Below are 20732 nucleotides of genomic sequence, written 5' to 3'. Positions count from 1 at the left end.
GGAGGCAGTGCCTCCCAGGCCAATCCAACACCCCATGAATTTGAGTGGGCCATTTCTTACACCTAGGCCAGGGGTCTCAAAACTGCGGCTCCACAGCCGCATGCGGCTCTTTGGCCCGTTGATTGCGGCTCTCCGAACTTGGTTCGGAGCCCCTGCTCTTGCGCCCGCTCAACTGTTGGGAGGTGCGGGCTTCCTTTGGTAGACCTGGCCTCCGGCTGAGTCCTAGTGGGAGGCCATGTCTACCCACTGGCTTTCTTGGCGGTAGACCTGGACTCCGAGGAGGGGGAAAAGTCCCCCTTCAGAGGCCAGGTCTACCCATTGGCTTCTATGGGCCTCCGGAGGCCAGGTCTACTGCCAAGAAAGCCAGTGGGTAGACCTGGCCTCCCAATGGGACTCAGCCGGAGGCCAGGTCTACCAACAGGCTTTTATGGCGGGGAGGGGAAAATGGCAGGGACTTACAATTTAATTTTTATCAATAAATAAGATCACTATTAAGTGTGATATCAAGTTTTATTCAGTGTACCTATAGTTTAATTAAGACTTAAAACTTTAATTAAAGTTTATTAAGTTAATAAACAGTGTACCTACCTATATAGTTTAAGAAATTTGGCTCTCAAAAGAAATCTCAGTCGTTGTACTGTTGATATTTGGCTCTTTTGACTAATGAGTTTGCCGACCCCTGACCTAGGCCATAACTGGGCCTCCGCTCGTTGTGGAGGGCTCCAAGCGGGACGCCCCTCTGGATGCCCCCGGCGCTGGAAGTCAGTTGGCACCCCACTCAGAACCCTCCCAAGCGGGCAATCTCCCAAGCAGATTTTGCTGCTCTAGGTATTAGTTGGCCATTCTACTGTTCCTTAAGAATATCGGCCTGACTCCAATGCTGATGTCCAATACTCCTGGCAACTTTTACAGCAGTTTGAGGGACGGGAGGGTTTTGTAGGCCGTAGGGGGTGCCCGCGTCAGAATTTGCCCACCTCCGCAGTGGAAGATACTAAACATGGAACAGATCACTACACCTAAAAAAGGATATGGCAGAGCTTGAGAAGGTGCAGAAAAGAGCGACCAAAATGATCAGGGGAGCTAGAGCAACTGCCCTACCAGGAGCGGTTAAATGGCTTAGGGCTGTTTAGCTTGGAAAGAAGGCGGTTAAGGGGCGACATGATAGAGGCCTATAAAATCATGCATGGTATGGAGTGGGCAGGGAGCTTTTCTGCCTCTCTCATAATACCAGGACGCGGGGTCATCTGCTGAAGCATGAGAGATTCGAAACTGATAAAAGGAAGTATTTCTTCACAATGCACAGTTAAATTGTGGAACTCCCTGCCCCAGGATGTTGTGATGGCTGCCAACTTGGAAGGCTTTAAGAAGGGAGTGTACATGTTTACGGAGGAAAGGGCTATTCATGGCTACTAGTCAAAATGGAGACTAGTCATGATGCATCCCTATTCTCCCCAGGATCAGATGAGCATGCCTATTATCTGAGGTGCTGTGGAATACAGGCAGGATGGTGCTGCTGCAGTCGTCTTGTTTGGGGGCTTCCTAGAGGCACCTGGTTGGCCACTGTGTGAACAGACTGCTGGACTTGATGGGCCTTGGTCTGACCCAGCAGGGCCTTTCTTATATTCTAAACTGTCGTCCGCCTCTCAGGCATACCCTGCAATTCCTAGAGAGCTCCCAAGTTGTTCACAGATGGCTCACTGCTTATGCCCAGTGCCCTACGACAGCAGAAAATTTCAAGGCGCACGCAAAAATCTTCTTTCCTCTTGCCCCATGGAATAGAACTGTCTCCCATAAGGCCAAGAAATCCCCTCTTCCTCACACACTCTGCCTCGGATGAATACCTGTCAAACGGATGTACTGGCTCTCAAACTTGTCCAAATTCCCAAGTTAAAGGAGCCAAGAGAATCCTCTGGGGGCAGAGCCAAGTTAGGGTGAGGCTGACTGGCAAAGACCCACTGTTTATACACAGCTTAGCTCTTGGTGGCAAGCGCAGCAGGGCCTTTCTACTTTTGCTTGCTTTGAGCAGCCGATGTGCCTGAATTTGCACATAATGTAAGAAACAGAAAGAAGAAGCTGGTTTTTCCATGCTGACTTTCTCTACCACTTAAGGAAGAATCAAACCTGCTTACAATCTCCTTCTCTTCCCCTCCCCACAACAGACAACTTGTGAGGTAGGTGGGGCTGAGAGAGCTGTGACTAGCCCAAGGTCACGCAGCTGGCTTCATGTGGAGGAGTGGTGAAAGCTGCCCCCCCCCTTTTGAAAAGACAAATATAACTACTACTTAAAAAAGAAAAGAAATCCATGTAATGTCGGGGATGTGAATGTGTTTTACATAGCATTTATAATCAAAACAAGGGATGGAAAAGAACACACTAGAATGGGGGGGAGAGAGGAATCGTCGAAATTTTCCAACTTAAATAATGCATAACAAAGCCACCCTGATTCTGCAAGAAATTTTGTACATGTAAGCAGAAATCTCGAGGGCTGAGGACGAAAGCGTAATTCTTTGGGACACTGGCTGTGACGTGATTGTCTAGGTGCTCAGAGATTAATGGGAGGGGGGATCCCTGGGAAATTCAACTATGTTTTTCCCCCCAAACTTTCACATGAAAATTTACAATCTAAGACGCGAAAACTTTTCCCTCCTCCCAGACATCCGCACAGGCTCTCGAGAGGAAAATTCGATCACAAAGGCGGTGGCGCTGAACTCGAGTTCGGTCTTCCTTTCCTGCTCTCAGCGAATGCTCCCTGCCCTCTGTGCGGCGAGAGAAGTTTCGATATCTGCATCTGTTGGGAGCCGAGTCCACCAGCTCTGGAATATCAGGGGCCGGCCCCGCTTCTGAGTAGGACAAAAGGTAGGATCCAACTATTGAGCGTAAGTACACATCTATTCAGAAACAAATGACCCCGCAAGATGATGTCGGATGAAAAGTGGTTCGGCAGCCGAGAGTGTTTTGCGTTTTCCTTCTATGCGCGTGCATTAGCAAAGCCGAGACAAGGAGATGAAAAACTGGGCTCAGCTGAGCATGGGGTGTGGGACAGGAGCGTCACCGGCTCGGGGCGTGCCCGGAAGTCACTGGGGGGCTCGCCGTCCCCCCTTTGTCCTGCTCAGTGCTGTTCCGATGCAAACGCATGACAGATCCCCGCAAACCAGCGGCGTCCAAACGATCCTTAGGAGGCAGCAAGTCGGATTTACTGATGGACAGGTCTTGGGGCTCACATTCAGATCCTGGCAAGCTGTCTCTTTCTGACTGGACATCTTCAAGGACGCGGCGGGAGGCTGAGTCCCTGGTGAGGGTCGCTTTGGTCCTGCCCCCTAGTGCTGAAGGGCCTTTGCCCGATTGTGCAGACTTCTGCGAGTCACTTCCCGCTTCCTTTGACAGATGCTGTGTGCCGGATTTGTGGCCCTGGATGACACTCACCTGAGAAGGCAAGGCGGCAGTTTTTGTGGGGTTGCTAACCACGTGGCTGCTAGCCATGGAGGGACCCGCTCCACAGGTGTCCCTGGGGGACAATCCCTTGGGGTCTCCAACACAAGGCGCCTCCACTTCCGAAACCTCTTCTTGGGACCCCCGGTGGGTGGAGGGTGACGGCTTCTGGTCTCCGTACCCCACGGTGACCACAATGATGTTGGGGTCTTCCTTGGTGTCAGGCGCCTCCTCTTCAGCAGCGGCCTTCTCCGACGGGAAGGACTCCGGCTCGTCTGGCTTCTTCCGGGGTCGCCCACGCTTCCTCTTCACTGTTGCCGCGTCCGCGGGCGAGTCCGCGGGCCGCTTGCTGGGAGCTTTGGCTTTCTGCGGGTCGGGGAGACTCCACCTGGGCTCGCCGCTTGCCGGACCCCCGCCACCGGGCGGGTTCTTCGGCTTGGCCGGGATCTCAGTCACGGGGGGCACTGCCACGCCAGGAAGAATCATGTTGATGACTGGCACGGCGCTCTGTTGGCCAAGCAGTCCCCCGGGCCCGTTCACAGCAGGTGCCAAGTTCAGGGGCAGCGGGGATGAAGTGGGGCCCACGGAGAGAGCCATCTTGACTGTGCCCCCTATGGAAGGGGCTGTGAGCTTGGGCGCCAGGATGGGCGGGGAGGAGTGGACTGCTGCCACCCCCCCGGACACCACAAGCCGCTCGAGGGGCTGCATGCGAGGCAAGAGCAAAGGGAGGCGAGCCATCAAGGCGCTCACTTGGGGGGCACTGGCCGGCTTGGCTGAAGCTTCCGCGGGCTTCTTGGCCTCGCTCCGTGGAGGGGCCGCGGGAGGCTTGGAGGGATTCTCCTTTTTGGTCTGAAAAGCAAGGCTCATAGTTAAATTGTGGAACGCCCTGCTTCAGGATGTGGTAATGGCTGCCAACTTGGAATGCTTTAAGAGGGGAGTGGACATGTTCATGGAGGAGAGGAGTATTCACGGTCACTAGTCAAAATGAATACAAGTCAGGATGCATACCTATTCTCTCCAGTATGACAGGAGCAGGCCTATTATATCAAATGCTGTGGAACACAGGCAGGACAATGCTGCTGCAGTCGTCTTGCTTGTGGACTTCCTAGAGGCACCTGGTTGGCCACTGTGTGAACAGACTGATGGACTTGATGGGCCTGGGTCTGATCCAGCATGGCCTTTCTTATGTTCTTATGTTAACTTGGAAGGTTTTAAGAGGGGAGTGGACATGTTCACGGAAGAGAGGGCTATCCATGGCTACTAGTAAAAATGGATACTAGTCATGATGCATACCTATTCTCTCCAGGATCAGAGGAGCATTTCTATTATATTGGGTGCTGTGAAACACAGGCAGGATAAATGCTGCTGCAGTCGTCTTGCTTGTGGGCTTCCTAGAGGCACCTGGTTGGCCACTGTGTGAACAGACTGCTGGACTTGATGGGACTGGGTCTGATCCAGCAGGGCCTTTCTTCTGTTCTTATCTTTTGGGCCGTGTCAAAAAGGCACAGCTTCTGACGAGTTTGCATGCAGCAGCCACATCGTAGCAAACAGCCCTTTGGATGCCACCTGGCGCCAGCCCCGCCTGAGTCCGTGGGCTTTCCCCCCACCCCAAACAGCGGCTCCTTCCCTCTCCCAGCCCCTTTCTCAGCTGCCTCTCACCTGAGGCGGTGGTTTGGCTGCATTCTCCGGGGCCTCGGCCTCATTCTTCTTCAAGCTTGGTGGTGGTCGTTTCTCCTTGGGAGTTTCTGCCGTTTCTGCAACAAGAAAGGCTGGATCAAGAGAGGGACAAGGAGGTAAAGAGAGAGTAGAAATATGCAAGAGGGGCCCTGAAGGTGCCCTGGAAGGCTGCTTCTAATGCTCACAGCCACCAGAAGCGGGGTCAGTTGCCAGCTTATTCATTTTGTTCATTTCTACCCTGCCAATGGAGGCCCACAACAACTCACTTCTTTCTCCTCTCTTCCATTTTATCCTCGCGACACCGTTGCGAGGTAGGTCTTACTGACCACGTGACTGGCCTGAGATCACCCGGCAAGCTTCCACAACACGAGCGGCAATTCATGCCAGCGTGGTGTAGTGGTTAAGAGTGGTGGTTTGGAGTGGTGGACTCTAATCTGGAGAACTGGGTTTGTATGGGGGTCACTGGGGATGTGTGGGGGAGGAGGTAGTTGTGAATTTCCTGCATTTTGCAGGGGGTTGATGACCCTGGGGGTCCCTTCCAACTCTACGATTCTATGTCTCCGGCACCCTTGGCCTGGAGTCGGGCACCCAAAGGCCTGAGGGGGAAGGGTTCGCCCACCTGAGACTACCGTCGCCATGACCAGGTCGGCGTGGGCGGAGCGGGGGTTGATAATGTGCTGCTGGATGAGGAACTGGGCCACCTCCACGATGTTGTTGAACGTCCGTTTGAGGATCTTCTCCGCCCAGTCGCAGGTGAGGGCACAGGCCGCCTCCATCACTTCGTCGTTGTACGCCTGGACAAGGTCGGTCCTTTCGGCCTGCGCGAGACGGGAGAGCCAGGAAGGTCAGGACACTCTGAGAGAGCGGCTGGCTGTCCCTGACCAGTTTTAGCCAAATTCCCATACCACCCACTCGACTGGTAGGACCAGCCTTGACGAGTGGAAAACTTGGTTTAGGGTAGCAGATTCTACAAGAGGGTTCCGTATTTTTCTGCTTCAGTTCTCCATCAACCCCCAATAAGATGCGGTCGGAGCCACTGGCTTAGAAGACTTTAACGAGAGAGCATGAAATTTTATGGAGAAGGTTGACTCAGGGGGTTTCAGCAAGGACAACTAAATGGAACCTCCTGTTCACAAACAGTATACCTTTAAGCACCATGTCCTGGGAACAAGCAACTAAAAGCAGCCATCTCAATCAAGAGTGATATTCCAGAGGCGATGTTCATTTCCTCATTTCGGGAAACAGGTTCCTAGATTAGAAGGACCAGTGGCCGGCTTCTGCAAGGATCAGTTCTTGTACTCTTTGCTGGAGATATCCATAGCTATCAACTATCGTAGATAAGCACAGAGCTTCCACGATCAGAGGCAATATACCTCTGAATACCAGATGCAGGAGAGGGCTTTTGCCTTATTGACCAGCTGGGAGCCTTCAGTAAGAGGCCTCTGGTTGGCCACTGTGGGAAACAGGATGCTGGGATAGAACAGCTTTTGGCTCAATCCAAGAAAGCACTGCACACAATCTTAAACAGCAGATGAACCAGCAAGTTAAATCTGCATCAGGTTTCCAGTTGTCATGCACGTAAACGCATGAACAGAGATGACGAGTCACCATAGGGAGAGGAGAGGGGCTGTGGCTCAGTGGTAGAGCATCTGCCCAGCATGCACAAGGGCCCAGGTTCAACCCCCGGCATCACCCGCTAAAAGGATATGGTTGCCAGGGCCCCCCTTGCCATTGGTGGGAGCTTTGGGGGGGTCCATTTGTGAGTTCGCAGCGCCTGCACGCAATAATGTCTCTTCCGGGATAAACCTGTGTTACAGGCTTTGACATATTAGGGCATATAAACTATTGTATCAATGTTGTACATGTGAAGAATTGTTCAATGTAAAACCCTAATAGCTCATAAAAGCCCTTTTAAAAAGATACAAGCCTGTGCATTCTTGGCCAAGGACAAATGTGACAAGCCAGAACAATGATTGCACCTTATCCTTGAAAGACTTAAATGTCACCAAGCTCAATGCTCGTCCTTTATCCTTGAAGGACCTAGAATACTGTTAGCCTTCTACCCTTGAAGTGTCATGCAGGAATTCCACTTGTATTCCTGTACCAAAAGGACATCACCTTCACAAATGCCTGTCATACAACCTTGTATTTTGCTAACTAATGAACTGTAACATTTTAATATGATAAAATGATGGTAGAACCTTATAAATAGGTTCACTTTATTCATATTATCCAGGAGATGAGAATAATGGTAAAATTAAAAATATATAGAGAAAACATGACTCAAAACGGACTGTTTAAGGTTTAGCAAAATAGCCTGGTGGAAGGGGAAGTCCTCATATGGTAGTCTAAAGGGAAGCCACAGAGCATGTGCAGTACAACTGTATCCTGCTCGAGCTCAATGTTCAAGCCCATTGAAGGTGACTTAAACAGTATAAATAAAGGCACAGAAGGGCTAGAATCTCAGACCTCTCTCAGAGGGTCTCAGAACATTGGCTATTGGGTATGTATGTGTAACCCTGCCAATATTGTGGGCTTTAGGACCCAGGGGGGGCTCACTGAGCATGGGCAGTTAGGTAGGTTACTAACTGCAACTTCAGCATCTTCAGCAGCATGCATCGAGAATGTAAAGCAGTGGTTCCCAACCTTTTTTTGACCAGGGACCACTAGGACTTTTTTGTTCGTTGCAGGGACGCCAAGGTTCAAAATAAAAATTCCGAGAATTTGAAAATAAACTTTAATCATAACTGTTAGTTAAACATTAAACTTAGAATAATATTTGAATATATATTTTTATAATAGAGAACTTTTAATTGAAAATATTAATTTATTATGGGTTTATAACTTTGTTTCGCAGACCTTAATTTAGTTCTTGCGGACCCCTGGGGGTCCACGGACCCCTGGTTGGGAACCAGTGATGTAAAGGGAAGCAACAACCCTGCAGTTAAACTTTAAGTTGTGGACTTTTCTTTCTCTCCTTGTTATTGCACTTGGTGTTGTTTACCAATGTACAGCGTGCCCTTCCTGAAGGGCACTGAAGATGTTGTGTATTGTGGTTGTGTTTGTAATTGTTTGGTTACTTGAAGTTATATGTTGTGCTTGGGTGTTATGTATTGGTTGAATATGTTGTATTATGTGGGACAGAACGGAACACTAAGTAAGAGCCTGTCGGCCCGCCGTTGAGCCGCCCAATCACAAGAGTGGGGGGGAGAAAGAAGGCGGGCCTTCTGACAGTATATAAGCCAGGCGGGGAGCCGGTATTCTCAGTTCAATGCAGTTACAGTGCGTTACTGTTAATAAAGGAGTTATCTGTTAACTGAGCCTCTTCAAAAGTCACGGATTTCCTGGACAGAAGACGGCGGCGGACCTTCTTGTCACTAAGGCCGATAACCAGCTGGTCACGGAGCCTATCTTTCACATCGGGGAACGCGCAGTATTTCGCGGCCTGCCTTAAAACGGCGATGTACTCGGTGACCGTTTCTCCCGGCGCTTGGCGTCGTTCCTGGAGTTCGGCGCGTCTCGCCAGTTGAGACGGTTTAGGCGCGAAGCGTTCGTCCAGGGCCGTTATAATGTCGTCGTAAGTGGCCGCGTCGATATCAGCGGGCGTCAACAATCCCTGAGCTACCTCGAAGGTGTCTTGGCCACAGAGGCTTAGGAAAGCCGCTTTCTTTTTTCCCACTGATGTGAGGTCGTTCGTGACCATATGGCAACTCATCCTCATAGCATATGAGGCCCATTTCTCGGGAGTGGCTGGATTAAACGGCTCCATATTACCCTGGGCCCGGCTAGCCGTTATCGTGGCTCTGTCTGTACCTTGGTGTTTCGTTCAGTTCTTCCCACGCTGGTGGCCTACCAGCATCGGGATCCCATCCTCGTCGCCACTATTATGTATCGTGGGTAACACCAAGAGGCCAGAGGCTCAGTTAACAGATAACTCCTTTATTAACAGAAATGCACTGTAATTGTAACTGCATTGAACTGAGAATACCAGCTCCGCGCCTAGCTTATATACTGTCAGAAGGCCCGCCTTCTTTCTCCCCCCCACTCTTGTGATTGGGCGGCTCAACGGCGGGCCGACAGGCTCTTACTTAGTGTTCCATTCTGTCCCACATAATACAACATATTCAACCAATACATAACAGTGCTGTTATATTAAATGTTTTGCTATTCTATTGTAAGCAATTTCACATCTGTCCACAAGTAGTGCTGTCATTTTATTGAATTCAGAACCCCCCCCCCCTTTATCCTCTAGTGGGGATTTGTATCAACAGGGTTACATATGGATTTAAATATATTATTCTAGATATTGTGAATCAGAATTTTTGAACTAAATCAGACTTTTAACTGTTATAAGTATTGGATTTTAAAACTGAATAGTATGTAGAACTTGCTTGCTTTATAGTATACATTGTTACTGAATTTTAAGGCTTTGTAATACTTGCATATACACATATATACATTAAATTACATTGAAGCAATTCAATAAAAAGACTCATTTTTATGTGAGTAAAGTAGTTGAGTCCTGCTTAGTGGGTGACTAACTGAATAAGATAACTGAATAAGAATCTCAGGAAGTGGTCGATTCTAGGAGTATAGTCATCTGAAACACACTGACCCGCTTCACCTGGATGCGACAGTGACGCTCTAGCACATCCCTTTTAAAAACTCTATGGAAATCATAGTGCTTTGGGGAGGAATGTGCTAGAGCGTCCCCATCAAACACAGAACTGACAGGGATGCTCTAGCATATTCCTCCAAAAACTCTATGGTTTCCATAGAGTTGGGTTTTTTTTATGGGCGTGCTAGAGCATCCCCGTCGCTTCTGGGTTTAACTCAGAAGGGACGTTATTGTGCCACCCTTTAGCTGGCCTGTTTCCCCTGCCGGCCAGCTGAGGGTTGCCAGGTGCCAGGTGCCCACCCTTAACAGGCACTTGGCAACCCTATAAAAGGACCAGACATGAAGTGATGTGAAAGGCCTCGACCTGAGACACTGGAGAACCACTACCAGTCTGAGTAGACAATCCTGACCTTGATGCACCTTCTGATTCAGAAGAAGGCAGCCGCATGAGCGTGTTCAGCGCTTCCGTGGGACTTACCGTCTCAGTTTCTTTAAGATCTAGGCTGGGAAGAGGAGGCATGTGGACCACCGTCTTTCTCCGGATCCCGCTGTAGCAATACGTTGGAGTAGAGTTAAGGCGTTCATCCAAAACACTAATATTCCCTAATCACATTTGGACACCAAGAACCATGTTCAGACAGTGAGAAAGGAGCTTGGCATTTGGGTTGCCTTCTCGGGCACGTGCCAATTCTCCCAAATTAACAGGTTCAGGCATTAGAATCATAGAGTTAGAAGAGACCACCAGGGTCATCTAGTCCAACCCCCTGCACAATGCAGGAAATTCACAACTACCTCCCCCACACACCTCCAGTGACCCCTACTCCATGCCCAGAAGATGGCCAAGATGCCCTCCCTCTCATCATCTGCCTAAGGTCATAGAATCAGCATTGCTGACAGATTGCCATCTAGCCTCTGCTTAAAATCCTCCAGGGAAGGGGAGCTCACCACCTCCCGAGGAAGCCTGTTCCACTGACGAACCGTTCTAACTGTTAGAAAATTCTTCCTAATGTCTAGACAGGGAAACTCTTTCAATTTAATTTCAACCCGCTGGTTCTGGTCCGACCTTCTGGGGCAACAGAAAACAACTCGGCACCATCCTCCACATGACACCCCTTCAAGTACTTGAAGATGGTTATCATACGCTTGCCTTTAAATGATGCTTTAGTTCATTTCTAAAAGGAAAGAGACTGTTCCTTAAAAGTGTAAAAGCTGCCTTGGGACAGTTCAAGAAGAAGCCTGTGGGATCCAGTTCAAAAAATCTGTGAGGCAACACGTCGCCCCCTTTAAGCTGCCCCGCCCCCACGTTCCATCACAACACTTCCAGTCCCCCCTGCCTTGACTCCAAGCACGGAAGGATATTTCGACTGTCCGCGGCCGCCCAACCGCCTCGCTTTGATGTTTGGGAAGATCTCCCGGATGATCTTGCCGAAATTTGCCGCGCTCAAAGAGCGGCTGCAAAGGTTATCGCAGTACCGCCTGCAAGAGAGGCACACAAAAAGGTTCTCGTACACCCCGGACTTGGCCACACTCAAACACCCTGTCCCTAGAAAGTGGCCATTTCAGAAAGAAGAAGAGCTGGGTTTTATATGCTGACTTTCTCTACCACTTAAGGAAGAATCAAACCGGCTTACAATCACCTTCCCTTCCCCTCCCCACAACAGACACCCTGGGAGGTAGGTGGGGCTGAGAGAGCTCTTAGAGAGCTGTGATTAGCCCAAGGTCACCTAGCTGGCTTCATGTGTAGGAGCAGGGAAACAAATCCAGTTCACCAGATTAGCCTCCACCGCTCATGTGGAGGAGTGGGGAATCAAACCCAGTTTTCCAGATCAGAGTCCACTGCTCCAAACCATCGCTCTTAACCACTACACCACACTGGCTCTCCAGAAAGAAACACCCGCTGACTCCCCAAACACATACTCACTTGTAGGCATCGTACACATCCTGTTTTGGCAAGCAGGTGTCCGGGTACTCCTCCAGGTGATTCCGGATCCACGTGCAGGCATGCATGTGTTCGACCGAGCTCAGCGAAGCGAGATCCAGGCTGCCGGGCCTAAGAGGAGGGTTACTTAGCCTTGGGACCATCATAGAATCATAGAGTTGGAAGGGACCACCAGGGTCATCTAGTCCAACCGCCTGCACAATGCAGGAAATTCACAACTACCTCCCCCCTCACACCCCCAGTGACCCCCTACTCCATGCCCAGAAGACAGCCAAGTTGCCCTCCATCAGGATTCCCCCCCTTTTTTTGGGGGGGTATTCAATCTCGCCAGCATACTGAACCACAGAACGAACCACCGTGCTGCAAGAAGCAAGGCCCTCTTCTCATGTTGCTAAGGCAGAATGGCTCCTTTCTTTTTCGGGAAGTGTAATTAATCTTTATTGTACAGAACATCCAATAGCCTGTTGCATTAATTTGGATTAAAATCAGGACAACGTCCTTAGAACAACGTTCTTAACATGAAAATCAAATAACAGAACTAACTTCTTAGTTAGTTGGCCGCCATTTGAACAGACACAACTAACTTCTTGATGGGTCTTGGTCAGACTTGATGGGTCGTGGTCTGATCCAGCAGGGGCCTTTCTTATGTTCTTGTCCAGCAGTGATGTCAATTTATGAGACATCATTATACACGTTAAGTAGAATTTTTAAAATTTCCATCAATGTAAGCAACAGTTTAATTCTCCATGAAATACGCATCTCTATAAACATGTTATGTTCAATTAAAAAATGTAACAAATGCTTTTTTGCACTTAAAAAAGGTGAAGGTAGCCCCGTGCAAGCACCGGGTCATTACTGACCCATGGGGTGACGTCACATTCTGACTTATACTAGGCAGACTATGGTTTATGGGGTGGTTTGCCAGTGCCTTCCCCAGTCATCTAGCAAGGTGGGTGCTCATTTTACCGACCTCGGAAGGATGGAAGGCTGAGTCAACCTCGAGCCACCTACTTGAAACCAACTTCAGTCGGGATCGAACTCAGGTTGTGAGCGGAGCTCGGACTGCAGTACTGCAGCTCACCACTCTGGGCCACGGGGCTCCCACAGTTAGAAAGGGTTCACTAAACCACAGCTTGGAGCTGGTTTTATGAGTCACTGTTAGTCTTCATTATGGTTTCACGTCATGGAAGAAGAAGGAGGAGGAAGAGAAGGAAGAAGAGGAGGAGCAGGAGTTCGTTTTTATATGCCGACTTTCTCTACCACTTAAGGAAGAATCAAACCGGCTTACAATCGCCTTCCCCTCCCCACAACAGACACCCTGTGAGGTAGCTGGGGCTGAGAGTTCTGAGAGAGCTGTGACTAGCCCAAGGTCACCCAGCAGGCACTTTAGAAAGCTATAAAACAAGTAGGGTTTCCAGACAGATATAGGAATCTTCTGAAAAGTTTGATCGACCGGTTAAGACTGAGGATCACTTTTCATGTACATGTTTTGGACACATTTTACCAGAAACGTCTCCTGATTCCTGTGCGTCCCACTGAAATGACTGGGAGCCCCCCTCTTGCCTGTGCAACACGAGAAGCCCCTGAATCACATGACAAAGGGGCGGACCAAAGTAAGGCCCATCACCAAGTATCACGGCCACACCTGCTGACCGATTTCCACCATTATTCTACACTACAGGGGAGAAAAAAGATAATTTCCTTCCAGCCATGACCCCATCCACCCTCTCCCCATGTCGTCGTCCCCCACCATGGTAACCACTGGCAGCTTTGCAGCCAGACTCAATTACTCACTTTTTTTCTCCTGAACTCGGGCCGGAAGGCAGCTGCAGGTAGAGGTAAAGCTTGGCGTAGTCTGAAAACCTTTGGACATCTTGCTGTTACCGCCGAGCACGAGAGTCCCCCCCACCCCGGATAAAGAAAAAAAGTTACATCCCAAGTTTAATTCACAAACTGGAAAGCAAGAAGCCTGAGCTGTCAATCCTACCAAACAGACTTTAGAAGAAGAAGAGTTGGTTTTTATATGCCGATTTTGTCTACCTTTTTTAAGGAGACTCAAACCGGCTGACAATCACCTTCCCTTCCTCTCCCCACAACTGACACCTTGCGAGGTAGGTGGGGCTGAGAGAACTGAGACCAGCCCAAGGCTTCAGGTGGAGGAGTGGGGAATCAAACCTGGTTCTCCAGATTAGAGTCCGCCACTCATGTGGAGGAGCAGGGAATCAAACCGGGTTCACCAGATCAGAGTCTGCCGCTCTTAACCACTACACCACACTGGCTCTCCATAAACGCTGCCATCAATAAACCTCCAAGACCTGACTAGGGAGGGAAAGGAGAAACTCGATTTGGGGGACATGTGAACTTTCGCCAAGGAGGAAAGACGTCAAACGTCACCCAGAAGGAACGATGTAGCATGAAAGGCCGGAAGGCCAATCTGCTACTTTGGCTTATGATACAATCTGCCTGTCCGAAAATTTGTACTGCCAAGCTGGCCCACGGGGCAGACTTCACTTGTAAGGCGCAATCATTCAGCCGCGGGGCCCCATGCTCTCATACGTTGGCTCATCTAAACTGGGCCCCCATGGGCTGCTGCCCAGTTTAAACAAGCCCCACAGAAACCCAATAGTTTGCCCCATGGCTGAGTGTTTCACCCTCGCTAGCGGCACCCGGCATTCGACAAAGACTGATCCATGTAGGTAATGTTACAGCAGATATTTTAAGATAGTGATTACATTAATGAGCAGTTTTGTTTACAGAATATTATTTTAGGTTACAATGTTTTTGTATCAGTATTAAAATGAATAATATTAACCAGAAAATAGAAATTAAAAGCAGCAATAATCAATATTAGTAAAGCATTTGAGATTTCCTAGTACAGTATTTTTCAAATGGATTTTACTATCAGTATTTAAGAGGTTAGTAATTGATGATTTGATAGGTGTAGGCACACTTTTAAAAGGTAAAAGTCCCCTGTGCAAGCACTGGGTCATTCCTGACCCATGGGGTGACGTCACATCCCGACATTTACTAGGCAGACTTTATTTACAGGGTGGTTTGCCAGTGCCTTCCCCAGTCATCTACGCTTTACCCCCCGTATGTATGGGTTGTATGTATGCATGTGGTATCTGTTCTGCTGTTTTATGTTTAAATCATAATAACATTTATTTATTTTTAAAGACTGATCTGTGTTACTTTCCTAAATGTTTTTTTTAGATTAATTGATTTATTTAAACCCTTATTTACTAAGGAAATTACTTCAAACCCACGACTTATCCAAACAAAATTCTTGGTTTAACCGTGAGCGCAGATTCCTCAAATGAGCAATATCCAGGAAACACAGAGAACTCAAAAGGAGCAATACTATTTCAGTATTGAAGGAGCTGCGAACCATTAAAAAGAACTACAAGAATTTGGTAAATCGGAGGGAAAAAGAGGCCTTATTTAAAAATTGGAGGAGCTTGACTACAGCTATAAACAACGACTGATCTGTGTAGGGTTTATTCTTCCTTAATGGAATTTGGTCCAGGAGGGTTTTTTTGTGTGTGGTGTGTAACAAGTTGCCAACTCTTCAGATCGCCGTTGCTCCTCTGCCTTTCACAGCAGCCAGAGGCGCAGATGACAGGAAGAGGATAACGTTTCTCTCTCCAACCTAAAAGAACACACACATACACACACACACGTACCCAAAAACTGCCTGTGTTGCTTTTGTGAAAAGGAAAGCTACAGCAGCTGGTAGAAAAGCAAGGACTGTCTTGCGTGCCCAAGGGGGCATTTCAGTGGATCAGGCCCTTAAGCGCAGCAGTCAGCACTGTCTAGCCTACTCACCAAGATGTAGTCGACTTTGATCTGGATGGTTTTCCTGTTTGGGACAAGAGAAGAAAAAAAAGTTTGTCACTCTCATCAAAGATTCATTTCTTCCCTATCCCAATCGGGCCTCCGTTGGCACCCTTCTTTGCTTCTGCCCAGCAGAAGGGCTGTAGCTCAGTGGTAGAGCCTCTACTTGGCATGCAGAATGTCCCAGGTTCAATCCCCAGCATCTCCAGTTAAAGGGACCAGGCAAGTAGGTGATGTAAAAGACCTCTGCCTGAGATCCTGGGGAGCTAGAGGAGGGTCATGGCTCAGTGACAGACCATCTGCTTGGATGCAGAAGGTCCCAGGTTCAATTTCCGGCATCTCCAGTTAAAGGGACCAGGCAAGTAGGTGATGTGAAAGACCCTCAGCCTGAGACTCTGGAGAGCTGCTGCCAGTCTGAGTAGACAATACTGACTTTGATGGACCAAGGGCCTGATTCAGCATAAGGCAGCTTCATTTGTTCATGTGTTCAGGTGCTTGGACGCCCTGGATCCACCCCCCTCCCCGGCCACCCCGCAGCATTTCAAAAAGAGGAGAATGAGCAGCGCAGAAGCGAGACCCGAACCCGGCCCTTACGAGATGGCGCCTTTCAGCTTGTGCAGCAAAGTGCTGGGCTCGGCCGCGGCACCGTGGGAATCCACCTCCAAGGATTCACTTCCGTTTTCGGCGATCTCGGCTAGCAGCCCATTGTCGTCCGCCATGGCATCGAGGGCCCTGTGCCCCAAAACGAGAGACGAGCCCTGCCCGCTTACGCCACAAAACCTCCGAGGCAGGCAGGAAAAAGGCCCGATCGTTTCACCCTCGCTCGATGGGTCTCAACAAACCGACTCTGTTTGGGGTGGGAGATTCAAATACGGCATTTTAAGTAACCAGGAATAGTCTAGGAGTAACGTTAAAACTTAAGGTTCCAGCATATGTTTTTAAAAAAATCATTTTATTAAATTTATTATTAACAAAATTACAATAAACAAAATAAAGAGAAAGAGAAAAATGAAAACAAACGAACACAGAGACAAAAAGATGCTTCCATTTTCGTTCGTATCGAATATAAATCTAATTAAGAAATTACAACCTGTTCTCTAGCTATATAAATCTAATGAAGAAATTTATAAATCTATACATCTAATTAAGGAATTACAACCTGTTCCAGCATATGTTTTTCATAATATGACATCAGATTTTAATGAGGGGTGAGACAAAAGCAAAAGTTGATTCTGGGCACGGAGGTAACAAATGACATGTTAAAATCCCTGTTTTCCCTCTCTTTTTTCTATACCCCTTTTATTATAAAAAAAAATTAAAGTATTTTTTTAAAAAAAAACCCGACTCTGGGAGTGCGCAAACAACTACCAGCGTGGTTTAGTGGTTAAGAGCCAGCGTGGTGTAGTGGTTAAGAGCGGTGGGGGTAAACGGCATGTTCGGTATTATCCCCATGGTTCAGGAATGGATTCCCAGAAGAAACCCGGCAGCTCCAAACCTTGCGGCATTTTAGGACAGTCTGGCCATTTTTGCACGGGAATTAGCAGCGCGTCCCAAGCTGAATTGCCCCGCAGATTTTTTTGAATTTTGCACGCCGAACCGTCATTCCGGAAGTGACTGCGAAGCCGGCGCACCGTGCAAAACAACAGCGGCGCATTAGAAGTCGCATTTTAAAAAAGAGCTTTGAACGAGCATCAAAACAGACCATGCACAAATGGCCTCTGAAAAACCCCGTATGGCTCCGAAGACGTGCTCAGGAGGGGTGTGGTTTGTGGGGTGGGGTGTAAACAGGGAAATTTAAACACTGATCATTTTGTTTCGTGATAGCTAGTTGTAAATTCAAATATTGTTGCACTTTTTAAAAAATGTTCTGAGCGGCTCTGAGCTCTGGAAGAGTGGGATATTAATATTTTAAAAACAGTGGATGTGCCAGAACCAACCGAGTTTTACCTACACAGGACTTTGGAGCGGCTTTTGTAACAGATTTCAATTTGCAGTTTGGATCATTGTTCTTAAAACATTCACCCTTTTTGATTTTTAAAGAATTTTTAGGCACTGCTTGGAAGTTCAGCAGAAAGCAGTAGGTGAAGAACTGCAAACTCTCCTCCCTACGACTCCTGGTGTACGTATGTGGGCACTCTGTACATGCTCACAAAGGTTTCAGATTCTCCAACACTGGTGATTTAAATAGTTAACTCTTCGAAAAAGGATTGCCTCCCACCCCGTCCGACATTACTCTGGAAAAAATCATGGTACACTGATAGGGTTGCCAGCCTCCAGGTGGTGGCTGGAGATCTCCTGGGATTACAACTGATCTCTAGATGACAAAGATCAGTTCCCCAGGCGAAAATAGCAGCTTGGGAAGGTGGACACTATGGCATTATACTCCATTGAAGCACCTCCCTTCCCCAAACCCTGCCCTCCTTAGGCTCCATCCCTCAAAACTTAGGGTTGCCAGCTCCAGGTTGGGAAAAAACATGGAGATTGGGGGGGGGTGGAGCCTGAGGAGGGTGGGGTTTGGGGAAGGGAGGGGCTTCAATGCCATAGAGTCCACCTTCTATTTTCTCCAGGTGATCTGATCTCTGTCGTCTGGAGATCAGGTGTAATAGCAGGAGAGCGCCAGCTACCGCCTGGAGTTTAAGGAACTCAGTACAGGAGCGAATATGTTAGAAAATAGTTCTCCAAGAGGATACGATCGTTTCAAAGTCACGTCTTCATCAGTCCTTCATTAGAAAAGTCTCATAATTTCCTATGTCATCATCCATATCAGACAGTCCCTGTGGGGTAAACTTTTCAAGGTATTGCAATAATAAATATCCCAAACAGGGTAAAATACAGAGATCCTTCCACCAGGGAAGTTCTCTTGGAGAACTTTTGTCTGCTGACATCCTTACATCCATCAATACCTGCTTCTGTGGAAAAAGAATATAATAGAAGGACTATTAATTAAAGTGTACTCACCTTTACTTACCACTTATTTGTTGCTGTTGACACTAACTGTCTGTGTATGTTGATGGTCATTGAGACAATTGTATATAGTTGCAATGTATTTTGCTATTTTCTAACATATTCGCTCCTGTACTGAGTTCCTTATCCTCCAGATATTTGTACAGAGGTGTCTTTTTTCCTCCCCCACCACCTGGAGTTTGGCAACCCAACCAAAATTCCAGGTATTTCCCAACCTGGAGCTGGCAACCCTATGCACAGACAAAACTGTAGTCATATAACAGATAACAACGCTGCAAATAACTATTTAGAAGGTCCTGTGCAGCTCTCATTCATCCCAGAATGCTAACCGCAAACTCCCCAGTAGGTTGCCAATTTTCCTTCTCTGCCCAAGCTCCTGTGCCTTTTAAGAGACATTCGGCCCCTGATCTTTCGGGAGATATTGGGGGTCAGCTTTATCGGACAATTCTCTTAGTTATTGCATGGCACTTAACTATTAGAATTTTTTAAAAAAGCAAATCCTGCCAGGGAGCCAAACAAAGGCCGGCCGCGACCTGGACCAGGCACAGAACCGCATTTTCCCCGCCCCAGAGCCCCCAATCTCTCAATACATCCCCCTTTTTAAAGATCTCTTTGAAATTTGCTGGGAGACCTTGGCCACATGCTCAGCTTGATCTACCACACAGGGTCGTTGTGAAGCTAAAATGGAGGAGAGGAGAACGCCGCAAGCAACTTTGGGTCTATAAGGAGGGAGAAAAGGGGCTATTAATGAAGCAAATATATGAATACGATAATTTTGACTCTTAATTTGATTTCCCACACTATGGTTGCAATCCTAAAAAACACGGGGAGGGACTGTGGCTCAGGAGTAGGGCATCTGCTTGGAATGCAGAAGGTCCCAGGTTCAATCCCCGGCATCTCCCTTTGACTAGGCAAGTAGGGAGTTGGACTAGATGACCCTGGTGGTCCCTTCCAACCCTATGAGACAACAAGGTAGACTTCCCCTGACTATGGAAGATCCACCGATTTAGCAATTTGTAATAATCTCTTTTCCTTTCTGTAAATGTATTGAAATGTATTAGGACAGCAAGGGAATAGCTTGTTGCTGGGCAGGATATCTCTGTGCGTCTATGTCTGTAGTAATTGGGGCAAGAGTCACGGAGGGTTACAGTGAACCATAACAAGAACTGGGTGAAACTGTTACTTTACTGCCGCCTCTATGTCTGTAGTGCTTATCAGCTTTACCCTGAATGGTGATGGGTTGTCACATCTTGAAGTTGGATAAATATCTCTCCCTCGGTACAATCGGGACTCAGAGATTTCTGCCCATTAGGGCCCCTGGGTCGCAGCTGCCAGAATAAACTGTTTTCTTGAAATAACTATTCGGGGGCCCCCTGAACCCCCGTTTAACATGTGGAATTCAAGGCTAATCTGCATGGCTATTGTGGGCTGTAGTCTTTGTTAAGTCTGGAGGTTTTCAGGACAGGAAGCCAAGCCAATGTGGATTTCACACATTAACAGATCACTTCAGGATACAATGGTTCCACATTTACACACCACACCCTCATTAGCACATTATCTTGATACTTACAGGACCATGATGAGCACATTACCTTTGATACTTTTTGCAGGACAATGATTCAGCTCAAACCCAACCCCCTTCTGACTATATATTACTCTTCCTACACACTTGACACTGAGAGACACTGTCCTTCAGTGTTACTCCTCTGAAGATGCCTGCCACAGCTGCTGGCGAAACGTCAGTGAGACAGCAGGGTAGACTTCCCCTGCCTATGGAAGATCCACTGATTTAGCAATTTGCAATAATCTCTTTTCCTTTCTGTAAAATGTATTGAAATGTATTAGGGCAGCCAGGGAATAGCTTGTTGCTAGGCAGAATATCTCTGTATGTCTGTGTGCTAAGGAATTGGGGCAAGAGTCATGGAGGGTTACAGTAAACCATAACAAGAACTGGGTGAAACTGTTACTCTACTGCCGCCTCGATGTCTGGAGTGTTATCAGCTCTACCCTGAATGTTGATGGGTTGTCATATCTTGAATTTGGATAAATATCCCTTCCTCAGTATGATCGGGGCTCAGAGATTTTTACTCGCTAGAGTGCTCTGGGTAGCAGCTGCTCCAAATAAATAACTGTTTTCTTGTACACAACGGTTTTGGGTCTCCTTCTCCTCCACGAACCATTTTACCATATCATCAGGAAAGAAAATACCAAGACCACGATTACACAGCCCGGATAACCTACAAGAACCAATGAACTCTGACCGTGAAAGCC

General features: G+C 48.0%; 1 protein-coding gene across 1 annotated transcript; it reads right to left on the bottom strand.

The window, feature by feature from the left end:
• Nucleotides 1–3048: 3048 nt before the first annotated feature.
• RFX5 (regulatory factor X5) lies at nucleotides 3049–16216 on the bottom strand. The gene is made up of 9 exons (XM_056853542.1): nucleotides 16092–16216; nucleotides 15489–15522; nucleotides 13458–13540; nucleotides 11646–11765; nucleotides 11084–11200; nucleotides 10203–10284; nucleotides 5726–5924; nucleotides 5089–5183; nucleotides 3049–4278 (listed from the first exon to the last, which is right to left on the bottom strand). Exons 1-9 carry the CDS (start codon nucleotides 16214–16216, stop codon nucleotides 3049–3051), a joined length of 2085 nt encoding a protein of 694 aa, XP_056709520.1.
• Nucleotides 16217–20732: the final 4516 nt, after the last annotated feature.

The sequence above is a fragment of the Euleptes europaea genome, chromosome 7 (genome assembly GCF_029931775.1).
Source record: "Euleptes europaea isolate rEulEur1 chromosome 7, rEulEur1.hap1, whole genome shotgun sequence".
Lineage (NCBI taxonomy): Eukaryota > Metazoa > Chordata > Lepidosauria > Squamata > Sphaerodactylidae > Euleptes > Euleptes europaea.
This window is presented reverse-complemented; position numbering and strand designations above follow the sequence as displayed.